The sequence below is a fragment of the Opisthocomus hoazin genome, chromosome 3, assembly GCF_030867145.1.
Source record: "Opisthocomus hoazin isolate bOpiHoa1 chromosome 3, bOpiHoa1.hap1, whole genome shotgun sequence".
NCBI lineage: Eukaryota > Metazoa > Chordata > Aves > Opisthocomiformes > Opisthocomidae > Opisthocomus > Opisthocomus hoazin.
The window spans coordinates 108,307,204-108,332,201 of NC_134416.1; the positions used below are offsets into that span (position 1 = coordinate 108,307,204).

The following is a 24,998-nucleotide window of genomic DNA, read 5'->3' on the forward strand; positions in this document are numbered from 1 at the left end:
AACAAGGCTGCTGCACAGATGTTTCTTGATAAGGTATAAATCAGCATTAGACGCTGTTTAGTGCAGCGCTTTTACTGCCTTCTTCCCTGAAGGAGGGAATGTTGCCGGCACAGCAACCAGATGTGACCTGCAAGACCGCATGAAACACCATTACAAGCAAAAACAGGTCCCATATTCCCTATCAGCATCTGCAATGGCTCATCAAGTATTTATCAGAGCATTTGAACATTTCCACAGGTCCTAGCATCACACCACTGCCAGAATTTACTTATTATAACCTGCAATGAAAAAGCCAAGCATCGTGCCTGAAATAGTAGGAGATCCCATTTCAGTTTGGTTTCCTGCCTTAAAGGACAAGTTCCTGAGCAGAGCCTGCTGCAGGAAGTACGCTGCTACGCGAGACCAAGGCAGCTGCATTTCAGGGCACTGCGAGGAAGCGTTTCTCTCTTCTGCCATCCTGCCCCACGTGGAACCAGTCCTTTGGTGGTGACAGGGAACAGACTTCTCTTGCACCGGTGCCCATGCGAGGAGCACTGGGACAAGGCTGCTCCTCGTCCGGGGAAGGCGGCACAGCTCCGAGTGCCTCGCTAAGCGGATCCGACAAGAAAGACTCACCAAGCACCCAGCACCTGAAGACAGCCAAGCCTGGCCCCAGAGCCACGCTGGCTCCTTCACTGCAGCAGATGAAAGCAACACCCATGGGCTCCAAAGGTAAGAGAGCCAAATGTCACAAGACTTACTGCTTGGAAGGTTTCTTGAAGCAAAACCTGTTATTTCTTATTTTAAAAAGAGGGGGGATGGAAGGATAAAGTAATTTCTCTTCCGTGAGCTAATCTGTGTCTCTGATTTGCTTCACTTGTTACACGGACAGAAGATCCTGTCAACACAGAAATAATGCCAAGTATTTACAGTTTAATGGAACCCAGGGACCAATTAACAACACAGAAAACCACCAGGCAGTGTATTTCTTATTGTAACAGGAGGGAAATCTTACATTACCGCTGTTCCCCCATTTCTTAAAATAAAGCACCAGCGATTTGTCAATGATTTCTTAGTAGTAACGTTTATTATCTGGTAGTTTTACCACTGACCATTTATCAATCATTTTCCAAGTGCTAGGTTCAGTCACAGCCCCCCTATCTTTACTTGTACCCCCTACCCCAAAAAGATCACAAGAAAAAAGGAAAAGAAAAAAAAAGAAAGAAAAAGAAACTGTCATTAGGGCTTTGGACCATCGATGTCAGAATCTGCCCTCAACCCCAAGTTCTCGGACTGCTGATTCTTCAATAGCCTGATGGACGCGATGCACCTCGTCCTGCATCAAAGTCCTCTCCGGGTGGCGGTACACGATGCGGTAGCAATGACTGAGCTTCTTTGTCCTACAAAACATAAACCAAAAGAGGACTCGTGAATACCCGTGCCGACAAATGCAAATACTTGAGGCCAAATACTTACCCTCTGGACCATTTGTTATTTGCAGTCTCATTTTGTTCCTGGTGCTTGAAAATCACCTTAATACCAAAATACACAATCTGAAGAGGCGGGGCTGAGCAGAATTTTTATTCTGGCAGAGGACTTTGCCGAAGTCCACCCAAGACCTCAGCTTGCGTTGTGGCGTGGCAGCTTCGTACCCGAGCAAAGGAGCCCAGGAGCAGGGCTGTGCGCCCACCGCACCGCTGCCGACACCACGGCTCCCTCGTCTCGGTGCTAAGGGGGCTACCTCGATCGGCAGCGTCCCTGGGCACCGGCCACGCTGCGGCCGACGGGCAGGGGCAGCCCAGCAAACGTTCGGGAAAAGGAGCAGGGAGGAGGCAATGATGGGGGAAAAAGAAAGTATTTAAGAGCACAGACACTTCTGTAGGGAGGTTACCCCTGCTCTTACGCGGTGAACCAGCCAGTCCTCTAGAAAGCCAGATTTACTCTGAGGACCAGAAGAGTAGAGATGACCATCTCCCACGGCATCAAGAAGCACAAAAGAGCACCATCTCTTTTGTACTCTGAGCAGTGCACTAAGCACCGTATCTACATTGCACCTTTTCCTATAGAATCTTGTTTAAAATGAAAGATCTACACGCACGGTGAAAATAATTTGAGATTATTTTCTCTCTGTTAAGCGAGTCGTGTTAATGAGGTTTTTTGAAGGTGTCCCATTTCCTGCCATAGCAGTTGGTACCCTATATGCCCCCAAAAGATCCATCATTTGAGCAACCTGGTCTGGTGGAAGGTGTCCCTGCCCATGGCAGGGGGGTTGGAACTAGATGGTCGATAAGGTCCCTTCCAGCCCAAACCGTTCTATGATTCTACGTAATTACCTTACACAAACCTTCACACAGTACTCAGTGACCACTACATGCTTCACAGAGATCTTCTCACGCTGTGAGCACGCATGGAATGGCCACAGGGAAGAAAAAGCTTTGTTTTGTTTGGAACAATGTCCTGAGAGGGACAATGATGGGAAGAAATGAAAATACCATCTCATGTTACCAGCATCATAGCTGAGAGATAGGGAGAGCACAGCTTTGGTTTTGCTGGTGGCTCCGACAGTTCCAGAATGGGAACGGTTAGTGCTGTAAGCGGAAATGGGGAGGAATATTAAACTGCAAGAAGCAGCTGTAATAATCTTTTCCTTTTTGTTTCATACTTTCAAATCACATCCACCACTATGATAGCAGGCACAACTGCTAAATGTCATACTATAAACTTTAAATTGACAAATAGCACCCTCTGCTATGAACCACATCATGTAAAATGGCAAAAGGCTTGTGCTATATACCCTACTGTCAATGGCAAATAATTCAATTACCATGGTGATATGCATGTAGAATACAGTAGTAATTCCCTGAACAAAGGCCTTTCCCAAAGATGCATTCTCATCAGCCCTTTCAAATGCTAATACTCCATTTCTCTGGAAGAGTGCACTGTATACAAGAGCATATTTTATAAAAATTGACATGTTTTTGTTTAAGGTGATTTTGATGCTAGTGAAAGGCACTAGATCACCTCCAGAAGAAAAAAATGTTTTAAACCCACAGAAAGCAGGGACTGGTCATTTCTGTTGCACACCTTTTCCAGCTGACACCCAGCAGATGGATGGTTCAGCTTCAGCGATAGTTCAGGTGAACATAACCATGTTGAGACTGTCAACATTATTTGACCACTGTGGATTTTTTGGTGGTCACTTTAAAAGAGATGCATGTTCACTGACAGACAGTTGGACCGAAATATTGTTCTTCTATTTCACAAAATTGTGACAGTAATGGACTTATTATTTTTTTCTAATGGGACTTGGTGAAATCTCTATCCGAATACCAAACCCTGAACCTGCTTGGTCTTTTTATTCCTTTTCTTTAATATTCATCCATTTTTAAGCTTCTCTCTTCATGTAGAAAAAAAAGTAAAAAAAAAATGTTAATAGCCAGTTTACCAAGAGAGATAAAGAGCATGGCATGGGATGCAGTGGCAAAGGACATAAATAAATATCATTAAGATAATAAAAGGTAGATGAAAAATGAAAGCACTGGGAAACTTTTCAGCTTCTTAGTCACTGAGACACTGTTAAACAACCGTAAGTAGTATCCAAGCCATTGCCAAGTATCCGAAAACATTGGACTGGTTAGAAGTTTTGATCATGATTTTCCTTTTCTACCTAAATCTGTTACCTAATTTCTTACATGCAGAAAAGAGCCACAAACAGATATACACTGAAATAAATAATTCATAAGCATCACCTGAAAGAGAAAGTCTCCTGGCTGTTAGATGCGCTCACTAAAAATTTAGTGAAACATTTCAAGCAGTTACTTGTGCGTTGGCCCCTGACGACCTTCCCTCATTTCAACGCCCACCCTGGGTTGCTGACACATGCCAGCAAACGAAGAACTAACGCGAGCGGCGCAGGGCTCTTCTGCCAGCTCCCAAGCAGAGGGGACTCTTGTGAACAGACTGAGTTACACAAGAAACCGAGAGAGTATTTCCCTTGTGCACCGTTACCGTCGTCTCAGTAACCAGCTGACGACACAGTCAACCCATCTCGGACCCAAGCACTTCCCATTAAAAAGCTCTTAAGCCTCACGGAATCAGAAGTAATGGAATCCATTACATGCAGACAACGATGAAATATCACTAGGGTAAAGAACAAGGAGAAAAATATCATTCTCCATTATACCAAATGAAAATCCAAAGTCCCCACAGGTTCATAAGCTCGTTGTGGCACAGACTTTTGCTGCCATGGAAGGCCAGAAAAAAACTGCAAAGCCTTGGGGTTTGGGATTGTGTTTTTTTGTTTTCCTTTTTAATACAATGACTCATTGATTCCTTGAAGAAAGCAATGAGCAATGGTTGTAGAGCAAGTATGAAACCAGTTCTCAAGGGGATGGATTCCAGCATCAGTGATGACTGCTTGTCCTCCTGTCTCCCCTCTCTTTGAGAAAATCATTTATCAAGCACAGGTGACAGAATTCGGATCTACCTCAATACTGAGGAATCCATTCTACATGGATTTAAACTTGGATGCGACCGAGAGCTGTCCCTCTTGTAAGACGAACCTTGTGCTCTCAGTTCACACTGGGCCTCCTCAATTTTCAGGGGCTCACCACCCCTCCTAGTGAGTCAGTTCAAAACCCTGCTCTGAATCCAGGAAGATTCAAGAGGAGGCCAGAGAGGCCAGCTTGAAGCCTTGCCTTGCTGTCAGCACGCTAACCCTGGAGCACTCATCATGCCAGACAGACGCAATGCTATGCACTTTTAATGGAATGAGTCTCTCAACTTGCCGAGGCTGAGGCCTTCAGGAATAAAAGAAAGCCATGCAGTGGGCATGCACGCAAAGATCAGAACGTGTGCAAGCCTGTGAGGCTCAGAACAGGGTACGAAAACCTACCTTTTCTTCAGGGTTATCACTCTGACAGATACAGGGACTGCACAGGTGGAATAAAGGTAGGAAAAAGCAAACTTTCTGATACAAAAGCACACATACAAAATCCAGTGAAATGACTTCTACCCATTGTAGTGGCAAATGAGAGAAGGTTGTGTGGGAAAATACTTGAGAAACTTAATTTTATGTACTAAACATAGCAAAATAATTGGATGCTGAAAGTAAGAGGGAAAAGGCGATAGTCTCAGCATCAGACAGGGCAGAATACCTGTTCTGCGTACAGCACAGGCTTCTATTTAGCTTCACTTTCCCTAGGTTTGACTGAAAACGTTCAGTGCCAAATGCTTTTCGATGTCCAATCATGTTTTCACCAAAAAAAAAAATGCAAGGGGTAATACCTTTTTGTTATTTGTTGTTTAAAAATTGACCACTAGAGGCTTAAACATTCACCAACCCAGCAAACAAAAGAACAACAAAACTCAGCTTGAATATTGTGCCTCATGGAAACTCCTGTCCAAGCTCCTTGACTTTCTCCTTCCCTGTGTAGTTCAGAATCCAAGGCAGGACTACATTTCCCACGAGAGGCCAAGGCCAAAAATTCCTGTGACGGATCACCTCCCCTCTCTGGAAAAGAAACTTGGCTGACATAGCTGATGAGGAACCAGAGCATACTGAGGAGAACAGCAGCATGCGATACCTGGAAGTCCTGGCAGTGCTGGCAGCTGAAGCATTTTGGCTGCTAGCCAGAAAATTCTTACAGAAAAATTTACATTTTCAGTGAGTAAACTCACAAGAAGTGAACATAGTTTCTGTCACTGCTGGCTCTCCCACTTCTTCCACATTTCTGATGACCTCCTAAATCCCTCGTAACTTAATGGGAGAATGAGGCAGCAACAGGCTCTGTGGGTCTGGCAGAACTTCATGACTGAGACATCTCCTTCACAACCCCTTGCACCCATCCAGGGCAACTGGCTAGTACTGGAGGGGGTCTGGGACACAACCTGTTTGCAAAGGGTAACTCCGAAAGACACAGAGCACTGTCAGAGTTGTTGTGCTTCTTGCCCGAAGATGTTATATTTACCTCGCCCTGAACCACAGCATGGAAATAGGAGGACAGAAGAGGCTCTGGTTCTACTCCTGTCAAACAGCAATATTAATGATTCCATCATGGCCATTAGCCACAACAGCGTCGCTCAAAAGTTTCCAACCATTGGCAACCGAAACGCCTTCTGGAAGCACTTAAGAGTGACAACCCATCTCAGTAATCCGAACAAATCCAACACGAGAGGTGAATTTGGACTCTTTCAAATGCTATCTAAAATATTTATAGCAAAAATGTTAAGTGTGATACCTTTTCAGTTCTTCTGAGTGAAAGATCAAAGCAGAGAAGTATAAATATTTAGCAGTTTTTTCCCCCAAACTAGATGTTAATACTGAAGGCTACAAAAAGTATTACTAAAAATAACATTGCTGTCAAATTAACGGATATTTCATAATTCAGTAAAAAGGGAATTTATAGGAGAATTTAAAACAATTCGTTCTCCTAAGAAATTAAGACGGATGGGAGTGACAGCTGGTTCAGACGTATCTCTGTTGAGCACCAGCAGAAATCCGGGTCTACAAAGTCAGGTGGCAGACAAGTGCACGGCAAGGACCAGATGCTGCCTCAGGTACCTGTATAGATTTAATCCTTGAGATTCGTGGTTTTGTCCAGGAGCTCAGTGTTTACGTTCACTTTACACTTGCTGAGAGCTGAGGTAAAGGGGGACATGGCTCTGGACTCGGATCAAGAACCTAAGCGATTATGGCAAGGTCGCACAGCGAATCGATGACAGAGGGAGGACTTGGATCAGCACAAGCACAGACCCTTTGAGTTACCCTTCTTTCAAGCTGTTCTTTCACCACACAAGCACTTCCAGCCACCCTTCTTTTCTGCTTACTGTACAGCAGCCCTGGAAACCAAACAGGCTACGGCAGTAAAAAAGAACTCATCCCATATACCAGGTAGGGAAAAGTGCAGAGCCAACAGCAGGATAACCAAATGTGCAGTTTGTTAAGCGACAAACTAATCCCAAATCAGGAGAAAACCGGAGGGGGAGAAGGTGAAAGGAGCAGGAAGAGATGAGTTAACCAGAGACCAGAAGACAGGACCCAAAAATCGAAAGCAGAGGTTAAAAGAAATTACTTGCCCTTTTTGTGTAAATGCAACAAATGATAAGCAGCTGCTCCCCTGGGCAGGCTGCAGCACTAGAAGGCAACTTAAAAACATTTGTACCTCTGCGTGTGCAAATATAGGGGGTTTCTCAACAGGACTGCTTAGAGTATCTGTTAAACCTGGGGGAAATTCTGCAGCCGCTTGCACAATTAAGTGCTGCTTACTGTCTCCTTCCAGTCTATATGCTCTTTTTCCTCTCAGAATTGTCAGGTTTTACGAGCCTTAATCTGCCACCTGGATTTGTTTTGGAGATGCAGAAATTCCCCACTTCCCCTCCCCGAGACAGTCAGTCACACACAGACAGTCGCCAGAAACCTGTTCTCATGGCTGTTCTGACAGGTGCTGCCTTGGGAAGACAACCCAAAAGCAGCCCTCACAGTAAGGATAACTACTGGCCAGCAGCTTAAACTACGGTTAACGCTCAGGAAAGCTGTCTGGCTGTTAAACATTTCTCTTGCTGGGCCCCATTTGCACAGGTAATACATTTGGACCACAATGACAAACAAAGAGCCCGTGTCTAGTAGGTGAGCCTATGTATTTTGAATATAATGATGGGGAAAATGGCACAGCGTCATTAAAACTAGCCAAATGATGACAACACATACTGATCAGGTGCACTGGCCAGAACTTTTACAGCTGTCAAAATGAGCATTTGTTTGGAAAACTCTGCCATGTTTGACATGTTGCCCTCTTAATATTATGGCTACTTTTTATGAAAAGACAAATGAAAAGAAAAATGTGAACGTGATAAGACATATGCACAGTGAACAACTCCTACAGCAAGACGATACGAGCATCACACAATAAAACACCATGTGGGCATGAAGACTAAAAAGGTCAGGGCACAAAATGAGATGCATCACTCTAAGTACAACAAAATTATTGGTCTGCCCCTCAAGAAAGGAAAGAAAGCCACTGAGACATTACACTAGGAAGATCAAAATACCTTTTTTGCTAAGACTTTACTAAAAAAGGCCAACTGCTCCTCTCACTAGCAGGAATTAATACCAGCAAAGAAGGGATAAGATTTCAGACCAGAATCTGGAATACACAGGGAGCACTAGAGTAAATCAAATGTTCTCAAATTGTCCAAGAGATGAACTTTGCCCTAAGATACTTTAGGAACAAGCAGAAGAAATCTCAGAGCTGTTATCAGTCGTCTTTGAGAGTTCATGGAGGACAAGTAAGGTACCAAATGTTTGGAGAAGGTCAAACAGAGTGCTTATTTTTGAAAATAGAAAAAAAGAGCTACAAATCCATAGGAGCTATAGACCATTTGCTTTTACTTTAAATTCCCAGAAAGATGCTGGTGCAGATAACCAAGCCACTTGTAAGCACACAACTGAAATACAAAAAGACAAAAAGTAAAAAACATGGATGTATTGAGCAAATCTAGTCAAAACAACCTGATTTCCCTCTATAAAGGGTCAACAGGCTAATAAATCAATAATCAGTAAATGAAACAATAAATTGCAGGAATAACAAACACCATGGGTGGCAGGTGTGTGTGCAGGGGTGTGTAAGTGCATACGGCATGCACCTTCACAGTCAGCTAAACCAGACTAAGACCAACATGCCACAAAACATGGATCCATTGGCAGTTGTAAGCAGTTCCAGACAAAGCTGAAAAATCTTAGGAAAAAATTTCAAAAGTTGTAACAAAAAGTAAAAAAAAAAAAAAAAAAAAAGAAGAAAAATACTAAATCGAGTTCATAAAATTAAGTAGTACAAAATCTGTCTTTTTAAATGTTTCACTTTGGAGGGAGCTGCATGAAGGCAGATCAGAAAACTGGTGATCAATACGATTGCTACTAACAGGCAATATTCCAACTGGCTGAGTAGCTGCCAATAACTGGTCGTTTCTGGAAGCAGTTATCCTCAGTTCATAGCCAAACCTGAAGGATCATTCTTGAGGGTTCTTCATCCTGGCTCCTGGATGATAGAGTATTTTCATTAATGGAATAGGTGATGCAGCAGAAGTGTTTGTTACATTAAGCTGGGTAAAACAGTAAGTATAACTGAGGACAAGATTAGAATAATCTTGACAAACTGGAAAAGCTGAAGGACTCAATTCAACCAGGACAACTGTAAGCTTTGCATTCAGCCAAGAACAACCAGCTGCATGCACAGAGGACGGGGACCAACTGGGCATACAGCAGTGCTGCACAAAGCATCTAAGGCCCGCACAGAATCACGAGCTGCAGGAGAACCTGTGATGCTGTTGTGCTGCTCTAAGCTAGGCAAGCACCACTCTGGGACAGACTGCTGGAACACAGCCGGAGTGACATCCTTCTGCCCTACTCAACACTGCTGCTGGCTCAGCTGAAGTACCCTCTCCACACCTCAAGAACGATGTGAGGCAACTGGAGGCAGACCACTGGGGAGCAATGAGAACGAGCAGATGTCCATATATGACACAAATTATAAGGAAAGACTGAGAGAAGACAGGTTGCTCAGCCTAAAGAAGAGAGAGCATGAAACACCCTTCAAATACATAAAATGCTGCTGCACAGGATTAGGTAATAATCTGTTCATCAACACTCACAAGCAGCAGGAGACGAAAGTAATGAGCTCATACTGCAGAAACCTTCAGCTTGAAAATTCGCTTGGAAAGCGGTGGGGTCCTCCTTGCTGGAAATCTTTAAGGACTGGTTACACAAGTGTCTGTCAGGAATGCTATAAGTAGAGCTGATCCTCCTCTGGAGTAGGAGGATGAACTAGGTGGCAGTACTCTTCAACTCTTTAGCATAAAATAATGTAACGGCCTTTAAAATGCTGAAAGTTACCCGAGTAGCAAAGACAGCTCCTTGGAGCTCCAACTGAATACACGTCGCTTATGTGTTTATCCCATTGCATTAAAAGAAGATGGGGAAGAAAGCCCAGATCAGGCAGCCAAGGAGGTGGGAAATACAAACCATTGCTGCTACACCTGGCAAAGGAGCTCTGTGTAACAAACACCGGATTCCCGGGAAATCAAACAAACAGGGAAAAGCTTTTGAAGGGGAAGAGCAGAGACCAACAGGCAGAGAGGGGAAAGGAATCTGCTGAAAATGACGTAACCTCTTTAGGCCGGCAACCCTCTCGTTAGCGTTACAGGCCAACGTCGGAACACAGCAGGCAGGAAAGCAAAGAGCTGCTGAGTTACCTCTCACTGCCCAAAGCCAACAGAAAACCAAACAAAAAACCCAGAAGAGTCCACTGTGTAAGACAGCACCCCAACGGGAGAGTGTCACTCAGCTGCTTGTCCCCTTTGCTTCAGGGCTGAGAGATGCCTTAGGAAAGCTCTAAGGAACAGCCACAGAAGATGCTGTATATCCTCGACAGGCTGAACTGCATCTTTCTCTTTTACACTTTTCTGAGTTTATATCAAGAGGTTAACCCTTTGCTTTCAGCTTTCCAAGTCCACATTCAACCCCAGCCAATCTTAAAATAAGGACAAAGTCTTTCTTCTAACAAAACAACGTTGCAAACAAGCCTGTTGGAAATCTGCACCCCAAGGCAATCTGGGGAAGTCCAGGGACTTGGAGACATCTGAGACACCAGTCCTTGAACAAAGGCTGGTTGGTCCCGAGGAGGACAACAATTCTGGGGACTGTGGCCTTTTGACATAGAAAGTGTTTAACTTTATGCCCTGTTGCAGGTAGAGAGATGGAAAAATACAGAGGAAATGACATGACCAAGGACATACTGCAGATCAGCTTATCTCATAATCAAAATATATAGAAACTCTACAGAAATCTCATTTTATGGAGCCTCAATATAATGCTCTGAATAATCAGCCATGTTTCCCTTGTATTCATACGTGTTATCCTGGCCTCCTCATTCTCACTCTCTTGCTGTTCTTTATTCACTTATTGTACCTCTTCCTGATGTACGCAATAGCTGCAAGGAAGGAGCTGCCTTTCATTTTATCTACGTACGCTGCCTTTTGCAGCGGAGAATGCGAGGCCACCACTCTGCTACAAGGGAAAATAATCCTAGGTACCTGTATAAGAATATGTGTATATAAATACATATATACATTCATAGCCATTACTGCAAAGACTAATTTTTTATTAACCTTTACAAATTTGCTTGGACTGATAAGATCACCAGATTTGGGGAAATCTTGATGTTTACTAAATCTCTTTCAGGGATTAAATGTTGATCTCATAAAAGTTCCATTGCATACATGTTCTTTCATTCTTACATGAAATATGAAGTTGCCAAGGAACAAATAAACTATTTATGACTTCTGCCTGTACAGTAACAAAGAATGGCTTAATGGGGGCACGTACTACTTTGAAAGCACTGCAGTCTGTTGTTCCTTGAACTGGAGACTCTTTTAAACAGGTTCAAGATACATACTCTCCTTTCTCCTCAAACAAAGATCAAATTCTTGACATGATTTTCAAATAGCAGAAAGAGTCATACCTGGCACAGGCTCCTGCACCACAGACCCACACACCTGCCTCGCTTGCAGGTAGTTCAATGGACGTGCTTACAGCTGCGCCCAGACAGCAGCTATGAGTCCAGACAGCTCACTGAAATGAGCTCCCGTTATTCTTACACTACTGACTTTGGAGTTATAGAGGAGGAGACTGGTATTTATTATACATAAGATGCAGCAATTTGGTGGCATGACCTTAAATGTCATCATCTCTGCCAGGAGACCTTCCTTTGAAGCACAGCAACAAACAAGGACGGAGATGCTTCTGAGATTACAGGTAGCTACACCTGAACAGCCACCTCGCCAAGTGTCACTGGGAGGTCACACCATTAAGATCAGCAGAGTTTGTTGTCTACTTTGCCCAATTCTTGTCACACCTAGCCAGGATGGCTGGTGTTCCAACATTGCATTTTGAAACATACAGAGTACCAAAGAACACGAAAATTATTAGGCACCCACTGCTGAGAGGGTTGCAACGCTGCTCGTTCTCCCTTCTGACTCATCTGCACCCACCGCGTCTCTCCACTCCACTCACAGGCACAAACTCTTCTCCCACCTCTCTGCAGAGATGGCTGCAGACACACAGGTGCTGGATGTGTGGATGCAGTGAGGGAACACACCTCCTTAAAATGGAAGAGATGGCAGAGGAAACACGGGAGCCCTTAAAGAGGAAGAAGAGGGAGACTACAAGGTCCCTGTGACATTTTGCACTGTAGTCTCTACCAAAAGGTGAAGACACAGAAACACAGTTTGGACAACCCAGATCAGATCGCTGAGCAGCATGAAGTAGGTATAGGGAGAGAGACATCTGCAGATCTCACTCCTGAAACCCACGTGCTTTTATCGACAGGAGTTAATCAGTATCATGAAACTTGATGCTATTGTGATTTCACTTCAGCATCCATATGAGGAAAGGTTAAAATGATCTCAGCCTTCACTAGGATAAACCCACCACAGAAGCTGAAGCATCAGTCCAAAGCACAGTTGCACGGGACTTGGACAGTTACAGGACAGTCAAAACATTTAAAAGCACTTCTAAGCTGCGTGAGAGCTTTCTTATATTGCAGCACATCTGCACTGGCAGGGAAAAGGCAGTCTCTTGTATCTCAACAAATCTCAGTTCTGACTCTGTATATCCCACAATACAACACAGAAACTCCACAGGAAAGCAACGAAAGAATCTGGATCAGGCTCAGCATTCACCTACAAAGCCCACGCTTAGATCCACACTGTGTTGGATCAATCTTTGAGCAATTTTTTAAAAAAGTTTTTTCTTAAAGGTTGATCCTGTACCTATGTTTTTTTCCCCAAATACTGGGTGAGCATTTCAGTAGCACACAGGTGAGTCAATAGAACTGAGCAGCAGTGCTGTTTGCACAAATCCTTCTCCAATCCTGTACCCAGGTGCTTCTCCCTGCTTCTCAGACTTGCCCTGCTGTACTAAACCGGCACACCTGCCCGCCTGGCTGCGTGTGATGAAACACATCGGCACACTGATGGGGCTGAAAGATGACCAGGTGGAAGAAGAAAAAAGAGACTTAGATTCTCAGTCTGAACGGCCACACCAGTCACTGTGCCAGCACAGTACGGGGGTGAGAACGGCACAAACCAAGACTCAGGCTGCCAGGAGAATGCACATGGAAACAGGGGCTAAAATCCCAAGCTGGTAATACGCTGGATCCACTTAACGACTGAAGCACAGCCTCCTTTTTTTTCCAAGTTCATGTAAAAATGTGTTATACATCATGTTCAAAATGAGACTCAGATATAAGGGAGAGGAAAAAAACCTGTCTGGCTGTCCCCCAGTGCTCCTGACCTGTTCCCACTGAAGGCAATGGGATGACATCTCTTCGTGCCAAGTGAACCTTCAGCTGACATTTTACAAAACAAGAGGGACAGGTCCCTGGGTAGCAATTTTCTAAAAACTGATCAGCTGAAGCAGCCAGTCAAATCCTCCTCTTAAAAATGATGATACACCAGCTTAGTTAGGAAATGGATGAGTATGTTCAGGACAGCATGAGAAGAGGTAAGCAAAACCAGTTCTGACAGCTGAACTTTGCAACCGTGCAAACTCTTTTGCCACCAGTTAAGCCTGAGGTCAGCAGTCTGAGCAGACCTTACGTGTGTAGAGTCCTTCACAGGGCCTCCCCTCTAGCACAAATTTCACTCTATACAGGTGAAGTTCTCCCTTCTGGCAGATGCAATACAGATCCTGTGAAGAGACACACGTGCTTGTAAGCTCACTCTTCCAGTACTTCATCAAATATAGCAGCAAGTTTAAGAGGTTACTGCCGTTAAAGATGAAGCTGTTCAAGATCGTTGCCTTTAACCACTTTACTGTGGGACACCAGCCCAAGCTGCCTGCCTTTCAGACACTAAGAAGCAAGGCTGGAGAGAAGTAGGGTGGGGGGATCAAGAGAAAGAAATACTAACGGGGAATCGCTCCTTCGCTGATAGAAGGCATGGCTGCCTTAAATGAACAGTCACATGGAGGATGTGCGATAATCTAAGTGGGGCTGTTATGAAACTTAACTATGAGATACTTTGAGTAACGATCTATAAAGCTGCTAACCGGATTCAGCAAGTTGTTGAGTCACTTCCATACAAGACTGGGCTGCTCTGAATGGCGTACGAAATCCATATGGCTAGAGACATTGAGTGGCTTGCTTCTGGTTAGAGAAGAAGATGGAAATGAGCATACATGTACACGGATTTTGAGGAATAAAAAATTAATAATAAAAACTTAATTAGCCACAATTATATACTATCCACACTAACACTGTTTTGTCATTTATCTTTCAGTTAAAGATGTCCTATGCTTGAGAATTAGCAGTCATGAAATTAGTATGGATTTTTAATGTTTTGGGAAAAAAATACAGTACTTTCTCTGAACCGATGTATCTGTTATGACACCAACTCAAAGTAAAATGAGGACTGGGCAGAGGACGCTGGGTACTACATATAAATCACCGATCTTTTGCTCTTAGAATATTTTCACATTCAAACTGAGATGCTAAATGAGCTGAGTGCTTAACACAAAACAGAGAAGAACTTACGAGCTACCGCTATGGATGTAATTCATTCTGGAGTAACTGCTCACGCAAAGACCCAGGGCTGAGCTAGCCAGACAACTCTATTATAATCTTTCACCTGAAGAAAGTGTGATTAGTGGAGGAAATGTCACATTCACACCTAAAAATTGTTTCAAAGACAACCTGTACCTTTTGGCACAACTCAGCCATTTTAAGAATATTATAAGAGAGCGAGGCAGAGACAGCAAAGAGCACTCTTTTTTGTGACTTCGCACCCTTGCATTAAGCCACCAAGCTTAGCCTGAATACTCAGTATCTCAGCAGCTGGCTCTCCCCAGCAGCGGTGCCGACCTGCTCTCCGCTGAGCCTCACGCAGGGTCCCCGCGCAGCGCCCGCCGCCCCACGTAGCATCAGCAGCCTGCGCTGCGGCACAGAGCGGCAGGGCAAGCAGCAAGGGCCAACGGCATCTCCTCCAGGAGAGGTGGTCCCTGCAGCTGCTCTGGGGCGTGTGGGAACGGGACGAAGGCAGTCAAGCTGGAACAGAGAGGAACATTTACTAACAAATAAGCTGCTTTGGCAATAATCCTCCAAGGTGACACTGACAGCGTTGCATGTAAATTGAGCACCTCCTCTGAAGACGCCCGTGCACGCTCGCCGTGAGCGGAATCGGAGCATTACTCCCGCCTGCAGCGCTGTCTTGCGCAGTGCAACGTTGGTGACCATCACACATGGTCATTCTACTGCCCTGCTGGGTTTTGTGGTTGGGGTTTTTTTGCCCTTTTTTTTTAGACTTTTTTCTTTTTTTTCCTTTTTAGACACTCAGTCTTCTTTTTCTGGCTTTTCAGTCTTTTTTTCCCTTCTACTTTCTTTTTTGGCTTGGCATTTGCTGGCATTGAGCTGTGAATCCTGTACACGGAGCCAACTGAAGTTACTCAGGAAATTCAAAGAAAAGGAGATGTAAAAACTACCCAAACCTGCTTTCAACACAGAGGTACCAACTTCATGGTCACCTTCACTTGTAACCCCCTGGAAACACCATGCAAACCCCAGAAACAGAGGACAGACTTGGAGAGGATTCACCATTCCAGCTCTCTGCTGTGTTTGTACTTGGCACCTCTCTTTCAGCTTCATACCAATAGCACCTTTGGTGTGTCTTTTTTTACTTTCTAACCCTTTTAAGGGCCCTTGATAAAGGGCACATTTTTTCCTCCTATACATCTCAAACAGAATACCACAAAAGAACAACTTGATCTAGATGAACCTGATCCATCCATGCTGAAATTCTGATGGTAAATCACCGTAACAGTCAAAGTTGGCTTATGGTATAACACCACCTACCCCCAAGCTCCCCTGCTAAAAGAATGAATGGACCAGGATGAAATCATAGAGACTTATTTTAATCAGGAAATGAACCAAATCTGTACCCTGCTGAAAATTTACCCTTTCTAGTGTTATGAACATACCTATGCACACACAGTAGCCATGCTGTTCACTAGCTTGGCCCTTTCTATTCAGGACAAGCATGCCTGCCTTCTCTCTGCTTTCTCCAAAGAGCAGAATCTAGGCACGCTTGATTTTAAGGGGCAGAAAGCAGCACTGAAAGGAGGCTCAAGGAAGCAAAGTATGCACTGAAAAAACTAGCTGGCCTTTTGCTAGAAACCAAGAAGAGTATCTCAAGAATTACAGAAAATGCCAAAATGAAATTTAAGTGTACTCACATACTGTGATGCTTGACCTACAGAGAATTACTGAGTTACCATTCATCAGCAGCGCTGCTGAAAGCAACCATGTCCATGTTTCTACCCATACCAGCAATACAATAAAATACATTAGCTTAAACTGTTCCAGTAAAAAATACTTCAGATTGTGAAAACATCCAGCCTATGCAAATGAGCAGAGAGGTGGCAATTCATTCAGCTAGGAAAACGGGATCAATTCCAATTACAAGTTCATACCTTATTTATAGCAGCCTGGCCTGCCGAAACGAACACGCTCATCTCTGACAAACACCCGGCATCTCTGACCACGGCGGGATCTCAGAAGGGGAAGCAGGGCTGAGAAGGACAGGGAGGGACAAGGACTTGCTGAACGTCATTTAACGAAGCATTTAACCTCTTCGCATGCAAAGAGAAATGCAGGCCCTCACTTCGCATTCCTCAGAAGCTCAATTCAGTAGAAGCTCCTGTCCAAATGTAGCTCTGAAATCCATGAAGAACGGAATATAACCATTTGACATACTTGGTCTGGGACCACGTCTGTGAACACGTGTGGTCCTGCTGCAGGACCACTCAACTCTTACACGAGACAACGTGGCTTCTCACAGGTAGTCTGGCAGAGTGGAGTGGCAACACATGCGAAGACAAAGCTCCTACTATGAACCTTGGAAAACAAGAAGGGTAAAACTTTGTGCATAAACGCTTTACAATATGTTTACTGAAGTAATATCTGTTTAAATTTCCTCTTCATCAGATATTTCAATGCGGAATGAAGCAGTCTATTATGAAACATCTGAGCAGACTGAATGGGCAGTTTATTAGATTTGAGAGCAACGACTAGCAGTTGATCTGTCACCCTCAAGCTTAACAGGTGAAAAAAAGTCTGTTTTCCATCACCCATCATGGTGAGGAGAGCAGTAGGTCCAAACCCAAACACAATTAGTCTAAACCACAATCTTTCATGTGGCAATGGCTTCAAAGGTTACCTGCAAAATTGAAAGGCAGTAACCAACTATTTTTGCATGAAAGGACAGTCTCAGAGAAGGTAAAGGGCATCCAAGTGACTTCTCCGCTACACACCCTCCAAAGCCATGGATTTTTCTCTTCCCCCAGTGAATACCCCAGCCGCTTCCTCTGGAAAGAGCAGGCAGCAAGGTCTTCAGCAGCAACAGCAGCTGAGGCAGCCCTTGCCCTGCCCGCTCCTGCGGCAGCACCAGCCCAGCTCTGCGGCCGCACAGCCGGCTGTGAGGACAAACGACACCCACGCGGCCGAAGCACAGCCCTCCTCCCGGCTCTTTTTATGGAGGACGGGTTTTCAGCTACATAAGCCCCCTGATTTAGTTCACTGCTTCGCATACCGTAACAGCAGGGACGGCACAAGTGCAGGAGTGAAGACCGGGAATGCTTAATCAAAGTACAAGATTTTGCCACCGCCTAAGATCACAGTTCCAGGACCAAACCCGGAGAACTCGCCAGCTCAGCTCCTTCCTGCTTTGGGCTCTCACAAGCAACTGCCAGTGCAAGATGTGGTAACTTCAGTGGGTACCACCTAGGACCAACAGTTGAAAGTCTTAACCTGGCCTTTCTTACGTTTGACTGAAAACATAATTCATAGCCCTCTACCTTCGGTCTGAGTTATCCCAATCACACCGCTTGCTTGGGACCCTTATGAGCACCAAGGGAACACTGGGGTGGGCTCACCCTGCAATACATTCACTTCGTAAGCAAATTTTTTTCTGTTCCTCATAGTTGCAGAGATTCACGGGAGAGCAAGTAGAGGCTTGTGGGATTTGGGATGCTTGTCTGGCTGGAGGCAGAAGAGAATCTGATTCATTTGTGTTTGCTTCCAGAAATGCAACAGCCATCAACCAACCACAAAACAGAGCCATGATGAAACAACTGATCGCAGGCGAGCGTGGGGATGCCCACACACAGCAAACCTGCCCTGCTTCCTGGGAAAGTCTGCAGCCTGCGCTGGGTTCTGTGCTGCTGTGTTAGACTGCTCCCTGTCCTCAAACTAGCTCATGCACAGGCTTGCTAAAAGCAAGGCAAGCCTTTTCTTTATATCTTCAATTTACATGTTTGAAGAGACAACTGTGATTTTCCAAATAATTAATTAAAAGAGCACAAAGAACCCATATAAACATCGGAATTGAACTTGGAAACCACATATCTTGTTTTAAGTTCCATATTGGTAGATCTTTTTACTGAAAAGCAAAGTAAGTGTAACTGGGAAGATGGAAATACAGTTCTAACGGACGTGTGTTATGCAGCACACGTATTTCGTAATACAAGGACATATTGTTACGTTTAACAGAACGGCACTCAAGTAGAGTTCAGAAAGAAAAAAAAACCCAAGTACTTCCAATACTTATGTGTTAGCTGAAAATTGTGAAGTTTTTGTTGCAAAAACATTATCGTTGCACTTTCAACGTTCCCCTGAGACAAGAACAAAAATACTTGAAGTGTGAAAATGATCCATTTTAGAAGCGTCAAACTATTTTTAAACCCTACTCTTCAGCCTGCTCCTCTCTGCCTAGATCACCAGTAATTTATTTGTGAAATTCCCTAAGGAAGGGAATTTTGAAAAGAAAGGTAGCTGAGAAGCAAAAAACCCCCTACACACACACACATATATATTCTGTATAGGGGAATTACTAGGTGCCAAATTCTGACACCTGACACAAAACAAGTATCACCTTACTGTTGGCATGGTTCTGTTGAGTCATTGAGATGCCCGGCACTACCACGAAACGCGGAACAAAAACCTGATGCTGAACATCCAGGACATGGAGGGAGCAACAGACCTAGCACAGTGTGGCATCTGTCCGTCCCGTGACAGAAATCACTGTAAGGTCACAGAGGAGAGTCAGACAAGGTGTAGGCAGGAGGGCACGATCACTGACTCCAGTTGAGAGGAAATGGAGTAACACTACAAAATTGGAAGGTAGAAGTAGGTAGACTGATAACGGAGATGTAGGATGGCATGAAAGAGATTGCTTGAAACACTCCCTGAAGCTGGTACCTGATATGGACTTAGGTCTTCATTTGGGAGCAATCCAAGAGAGACTTGCTTGGAATCTTGGGTTGGGGTCCTCCTCTATCCAACAGAGCAACATCAGGTGATACTGCAAGCCTTCCTTTGCTGTCAGCAGAGGAATGACTGTCAGATTTCAAAAGCTGCGAGCCCACCAAGCTTGGCTCTTTCCGAGAACCTCTCTTTCTTTCTGGTGTACTGAGAGAGTGGGCAGCCTTACAGCTCTTCTCCTGCTCCCTTACGGTGGGACAGTGCCGCCGGCAGTATCCTTTGTAACGAGAAATTAAACATCTCAAAAGGCACAAAACTACTACAGCATCAATGGCTTAAAGAAAACTAATAAATCTACTTTAAGTTTAATTTGTTTTTAGTGGGAGACTTCTGCAGCTATGGCACTATATCCAGGTGCAAACAAGTAAACTGCCCTTCTGAACACCCGAATGACTCCAGGTGCACCTATTACATGCACACTTGCCAAATGTGGGTGTTGCAAGACTCATTGAGAATTCCTGCTTGCTTTAGGCATTTCCTGACACCCAGGAGGAAAATATCCTTCTAGTGCCATACAAGTCCAGGCTCATGTTTAAAGCAGGAATTGCTGATCCCAATTCAATGAAGCAGCAGATTCCACTACATGGAGCACAGAAGAAGGAAATGCTTGTCAGCTATGCCTGCAGAAAACCCACTTACAGGAACACGTCTGTGGACACACAGAGGAAGGGCCTATTTTCGGGAAAAGGGTGTCCCCTGAAGGTTTCGTACGTCGGTTTTGATGAACTGCCCTGGCGATTTTCTGTATTTGTTTTCCAGAAGAGGAGGTTGTGCAAAGCACTGCAAAGCTTGCCTTTCTGCAAGGGCTGCTACCTCTACTGGAAAAAGACAAGCACTGAATGCACATTTTAATGTTACACAAGACACAGTTTAGCCCACAGCAGCAAGAAAGGCAGAGACACAGACATTTCAGAGCCCACGCTCTCCTCTATAAAGGCAAAAACCAAACCAAAAAATTGAACAGACACCCCTGCTAGGTTCTCCTACAACGTGAACTGCAGCTCTTTCGTCGATGCCTAACAGAACGAGGCATGAAAACACAAAATCAAAGCAAACAGACCTGCTGAGAAAAGCTGGGGAGAAGAAAAGTGCTTGTGTGGCGACTCAGCCAGCTCTCCAAAAGCTGGAGAGACTTTAAGACTCCAAAGCCAGACTTAAACCATCTTCCTTCCGCCTGTGAAACTGTCAAAATCCCAGTCCAGGGTTTAAGGTCTGGCCTTTAGGGAACGCCAAGCCCAGAGCATTGCACCCACACGGTGTCTAGAGGAGCCTGGTCTCAAAACGTGAGTAAGAGCAACTTTCAGTCACGCCATCTTCATACATAATTCACTCGGGCAGTCGCCTCCCTCCCACCCACCACAGGCAGCAGTTCCAGTGCTGGCAGGAAGCACCATGCCATGCTTTCCCACTTCCCTCCTGCAACCAGCTCTCCAGCAGGCTGCTGTCTTACAATGCTCTCTTTGTGGAGACCATGTATTTTTCTTTCAGAAGATCACGAGGAAGACTGCTCCACAGTTTGCTGTAGAGACAGAGGACAGAGGGGAAATGGACAGTTAATGTGAGAATATCACCGGCTGTAGGAATGGGCTCAATGTGCGCCAGGATACGGAGTTCAGGCACACACTCGTGGTGGTTGCTTCCCGCACTTCAGCTCATCCACTGAAGCCCGCAGACATAAGAACATTTCCACGGATGCCCAATGCCTGCGCGCTGTGCTCCCCGCCTGCCATCTGTCCCAAAGCTGTTTTATGGGCTCCAGCAACACACCCTTCCCAGCCAGCCACGCCAGGAAGCACGCAGGCTCCGGAATCGACTTTCACTGCTGGTTCGGCGGCTTCTGCTAATTCATACGGTTTTTAATTCCATGCCCTTTAGGTCTACAATAAATATCACCCTTGATAAGTTGGAGCAAGAATTAAGCTAATATTGAAAGAATCTGTCGGGCTACTTATTTATTGTTTTAATTTTATGACTGTCTTGATGTAAATCCTATCAGACATTGGCTACGTCTAAACAGAAATCATTAAATCACCCAACGTACTAATTCAATGGAAAAGCAGAAAAAGTAATATATTAAGTATGTTACAAATGAAGTTGTTAAATCATTCATTACTCACTGGTTTTGAAATGCTTTTTGTTGAGTAATGAATAAAACAAAACCCCTATCCAATAATGCAACATATATTTTTCAAGACATTTGCTACGTCATACGTTGGACTTACCTTCTGCACAATGGAAGCATTCATTTATCAGCACTTAGATAAAGCTTATCGAACATTTTCCACGCTGCAATGTCTTTGTTAAACATTTAGCTGAAGAAATATAGTTGTATTCATTATCAGGAAGAATTTACTCTGTGTGAGTGTGGAATTTACTTTCATTGCGGACACCCTCTGTAAGAATCTGATCTGCAACTTGCAATCATCTCCGTCTCCCTCTGGGCTCACCAAGAGCTGCACGCACCTATCAGCTCGCAGGACCAGACCCAGAGCCAGACTTGGAAAATTGGTCAGCATTTTCATTTCGTTGTGATTTAATGCAGTAAACCTGCAATACTTTCATTTGTAAAAAAAAAAAAAAATACCACTCGCTCAGGGGAAAATTTTCTTTGCAAAGATGCAATTGTGCCAATTCAAGTGGATTTATTGAATTCAATTACAGATGATATTCTGATAAGCCAGTTCACCACCCTATGAACCCAACACAGAGCAAAGGGCTAAGAAAGGAAAACAGGTAAGGCTGCAGGTTGCATTTTAAATGCTCAGCTGCTATAGCTATTGATATCGAGAATGTCCTTTTGATGAGGTCAGCATTTATGAAAACTCTGCAGTCACATTTATATGCCAGGCAAAGCTGAACTGCATTGGTAACATTTAATCTCTGGAGGAAGAGTATTTTCTCCTGAATACTTTAATGACACTGAAAAAGCACCATGTTAATACACATAAGAAAAAAAGAAATAAAGACCCTTCAAAATGCCAGAGCTTTTTTCATAAGTCTCTTTTAGCTACCTAACACAGAAACACTGGCCGACCCCTGTTCCAGCTGGACCAAGGGGAACCCCTCCACAGGACACTCAACTTTCATCTTTTAAGAAGAAAAAGAGGAAAAAGGCACTTAGAAACTTTATCTTTGTAATCAAATGAGGAAAACTATTCTGTGATCTATTAATACCTCTGTCCTCCTGCAGAGAGGATAAAAAGTTATTGAAGATGTTTCAAAACTCTTTCACTGTTGCACTGGGGATAACGTGCTTCAACTTCACTGGCAGTCCCTTTAGGGAACAAAGCAAAGCTCATCCTGTCACGTCCTTGATGGCACGCTGTTCTCAGAAGGAAGGGACAGCACAGGATTCCAGTCTAAAAATACAGACCCAGATTTTCTGCTTTCCAGATAACAGTGGGACACAGGCTTTCAAAAACGGACTTAATCGTGGAGAATCCTCTCACTGGGAAGCACCCTGCAGTGAAGATACTTCTAGGGCTCGGGGACAGAACATCACAGGGGTTAACAGGCACAGGCAATCTCTGCTCTCTGAATGGCCTCCACGGAGGCCAGTGAGGCACGAGCAGCAGCGTTACGTAGTGCAGCTGCCCCTGCCGGCCTCGCTAACCCCACAGCAACGTCAGCGGAGAGGAGGTGACACTGAAGAGGAGATGGCTGCAGCAGTGAGGCTGGCAAGCCCCAACTAAACACTCTCCAGGTTGCTCTAGTCTGAGCTAGCTCCCTCCCTCAGCCTCAGCCACCCCAGCCACTCGTGTCGCACACTTGAGACCCCTGACCATCTTGGTGGCCCTTTGCGGGACTTGGTTTGTCAATGTCTTTCTTGTCCTGTCAAAAATCAAAGGATTTGACTGAGCCCACCTTCCTGTGAAAAGGTATTTTAGGTTGAAAAAAACCCCCAAATTCTGCTTTTCATTTCCATACAGTAGATGCCTCTGTAGTTGAAAACCCTGTTTGGACTTCATGAGGGATTCTGTTCTTTCCTGCTGCAGTGGGGTGCCTTTAGGCTCTGGCTCTAAATTCAGAATGACATGGGAGCTGTGGCTGTGTTTCCCTCAATTTGTATCCTCACACTGTCCACTATTTTCACATCACATTAATCTTTGGTTCCATATCACCTTAACTATGCAACACAAAGCCAGCACTGTAATTTGCTACTTGCGCAACTGCTATTCATCCAACAGCTTTTAATTCAGCATAAAACCAGCTTCTTCCTGAACAACCTCAATCTAGCTAGTGTTTCTGGTAATTTCACTGACCACTGCAAAGTTACCCAAAGATACATCTAGCTCTCAGAGTTAAATTTCAAACAAGAATTGTGTGCTGCTTTGATCTGACCGTAGTCACCTGCAAATGAGTAAAAAAATTCATGTTTCATTATACCACAGAAAGAAATCTCAAATAGCAAGAGCTGAAAAATGGGGACTGAGCCTTAAACAATTTACAGTAACAGAAGGATTAGTGCTATAAGCTGGATCAAGAGTCCTCTGGTCCATGCAAGCATCCAGTACCAGCTGACTGAGAAGGCAGCCCTATGCCCAGTAAAGCACAGTTCTCTGACAACAAACCAATGGAGGGAGATTTTTCTCATCCGTTCATAACGGGGCTTAGGTACCAAAGCAAAAAGACTTCACTCCTGTTAGTTTGGTCTTCTAACAACCCACTGGAGCTCTTTTGCTCAAGAGACTCTTGTGTCAGTGATTATTAATGCACTTTTGTCATAAAAGATTTCCCTATAACTGTTTTGAATGTGGTGCCTTCTAATTGCATTGGATGTTCTTGTTATGTCTGCAAATCAGTAAGTACAAGCATGCAGCCAGCCTTCTCTGCACTATTCATTATTTTTACATTCCTCCATCATGCCACCTGTCATCTGTTTCCTCCCCAGCCTAAACAGCTCTAAAACATTTCATTCTTCCCCATGCCTCTTGCATTTTCACATCTCAGACAACTTCTGCTGCCTGGATATTCTTTTCCTGATGTTTGTCAAGATGCAAGGACCAGCTATGAATATACCTCCTCATAAGGGGGACAGGCCCACAATTTATATAATAGCATTATAATATTTACAGCCGCATGCAACCACGCTTCATTTCCTTTAATGAGAAGAAGGAACAATCAAATGGATAGGAAATTAAATCAACGTGCAGGATACATGACTTAATCTTCAGCTGAGAAATAGTTCTCCTTAAGGACTGCCAGTAAGTTGAAAAGACTACACCCTCCTACATCAGCAGAACTACCTACACGTACAAGCATTTCCAGTGTTACACAGCACCCTTCTTTATGTTAAAGTCATAAATCATGGCAATCCTCCTTCCTAGGCCATCAACAACAATTTGTTCTTAAAGTTACTCTGTATATTTAAAATCCATCAACATCTGCAAGAACTACAAAACATTCCTTCCTGATAGTCACTGATCCCTCTTTAGCTGTGTTCCCCAATAGATGTTATTGTTGTCATTGCTATTCTTCCCTGCAATGAGTTTAGCTCGTTCTAAAGTAAGGCTTAGGGGCTTGTAGGTTGCACAGGAGCTGATTTTCACAAGGGATTATATATTTTTGGCATCAGCACAGTCACTTTATTCAGTCTGAGATTCCTTCAACGATCCTGGCAACTCGCTGCAATTTACAGGCTCGTTTTGCTCC

General features: G+C 44.2%; 1 protein-coding gene across 5 annotated transcripts in view; it reads right to left on the bottom strand.

Moving 5' to 3' along the window:
• Nucleotides 1-1,044: 1,044 nt before the first annotated feature.
• FARS2 (phenylalanyl-tRNA synthetase 2, mitochondrial) overlaps nt 1,045-24,998 on the bottom strand; it is a 236,682-nt gene continuing 212,728 nt past the window's right edge. For all 5 annotated transcript variants that reach the window (XM_075417198.1, XM_075417197.1, XM_075417199.1 and 2 more), the window contains one exon: nt 1,045-1,379. In XM_075417198.1, coding sequence (XP_075273313.1) covers nt 1,241-1,379 — 139 coding nt within the window. In that variant the 3' untranslated portion in view covers nt 1,045-1,240. The remainder of the gene's footprint in view (nt 1,380-24,998) is intronic.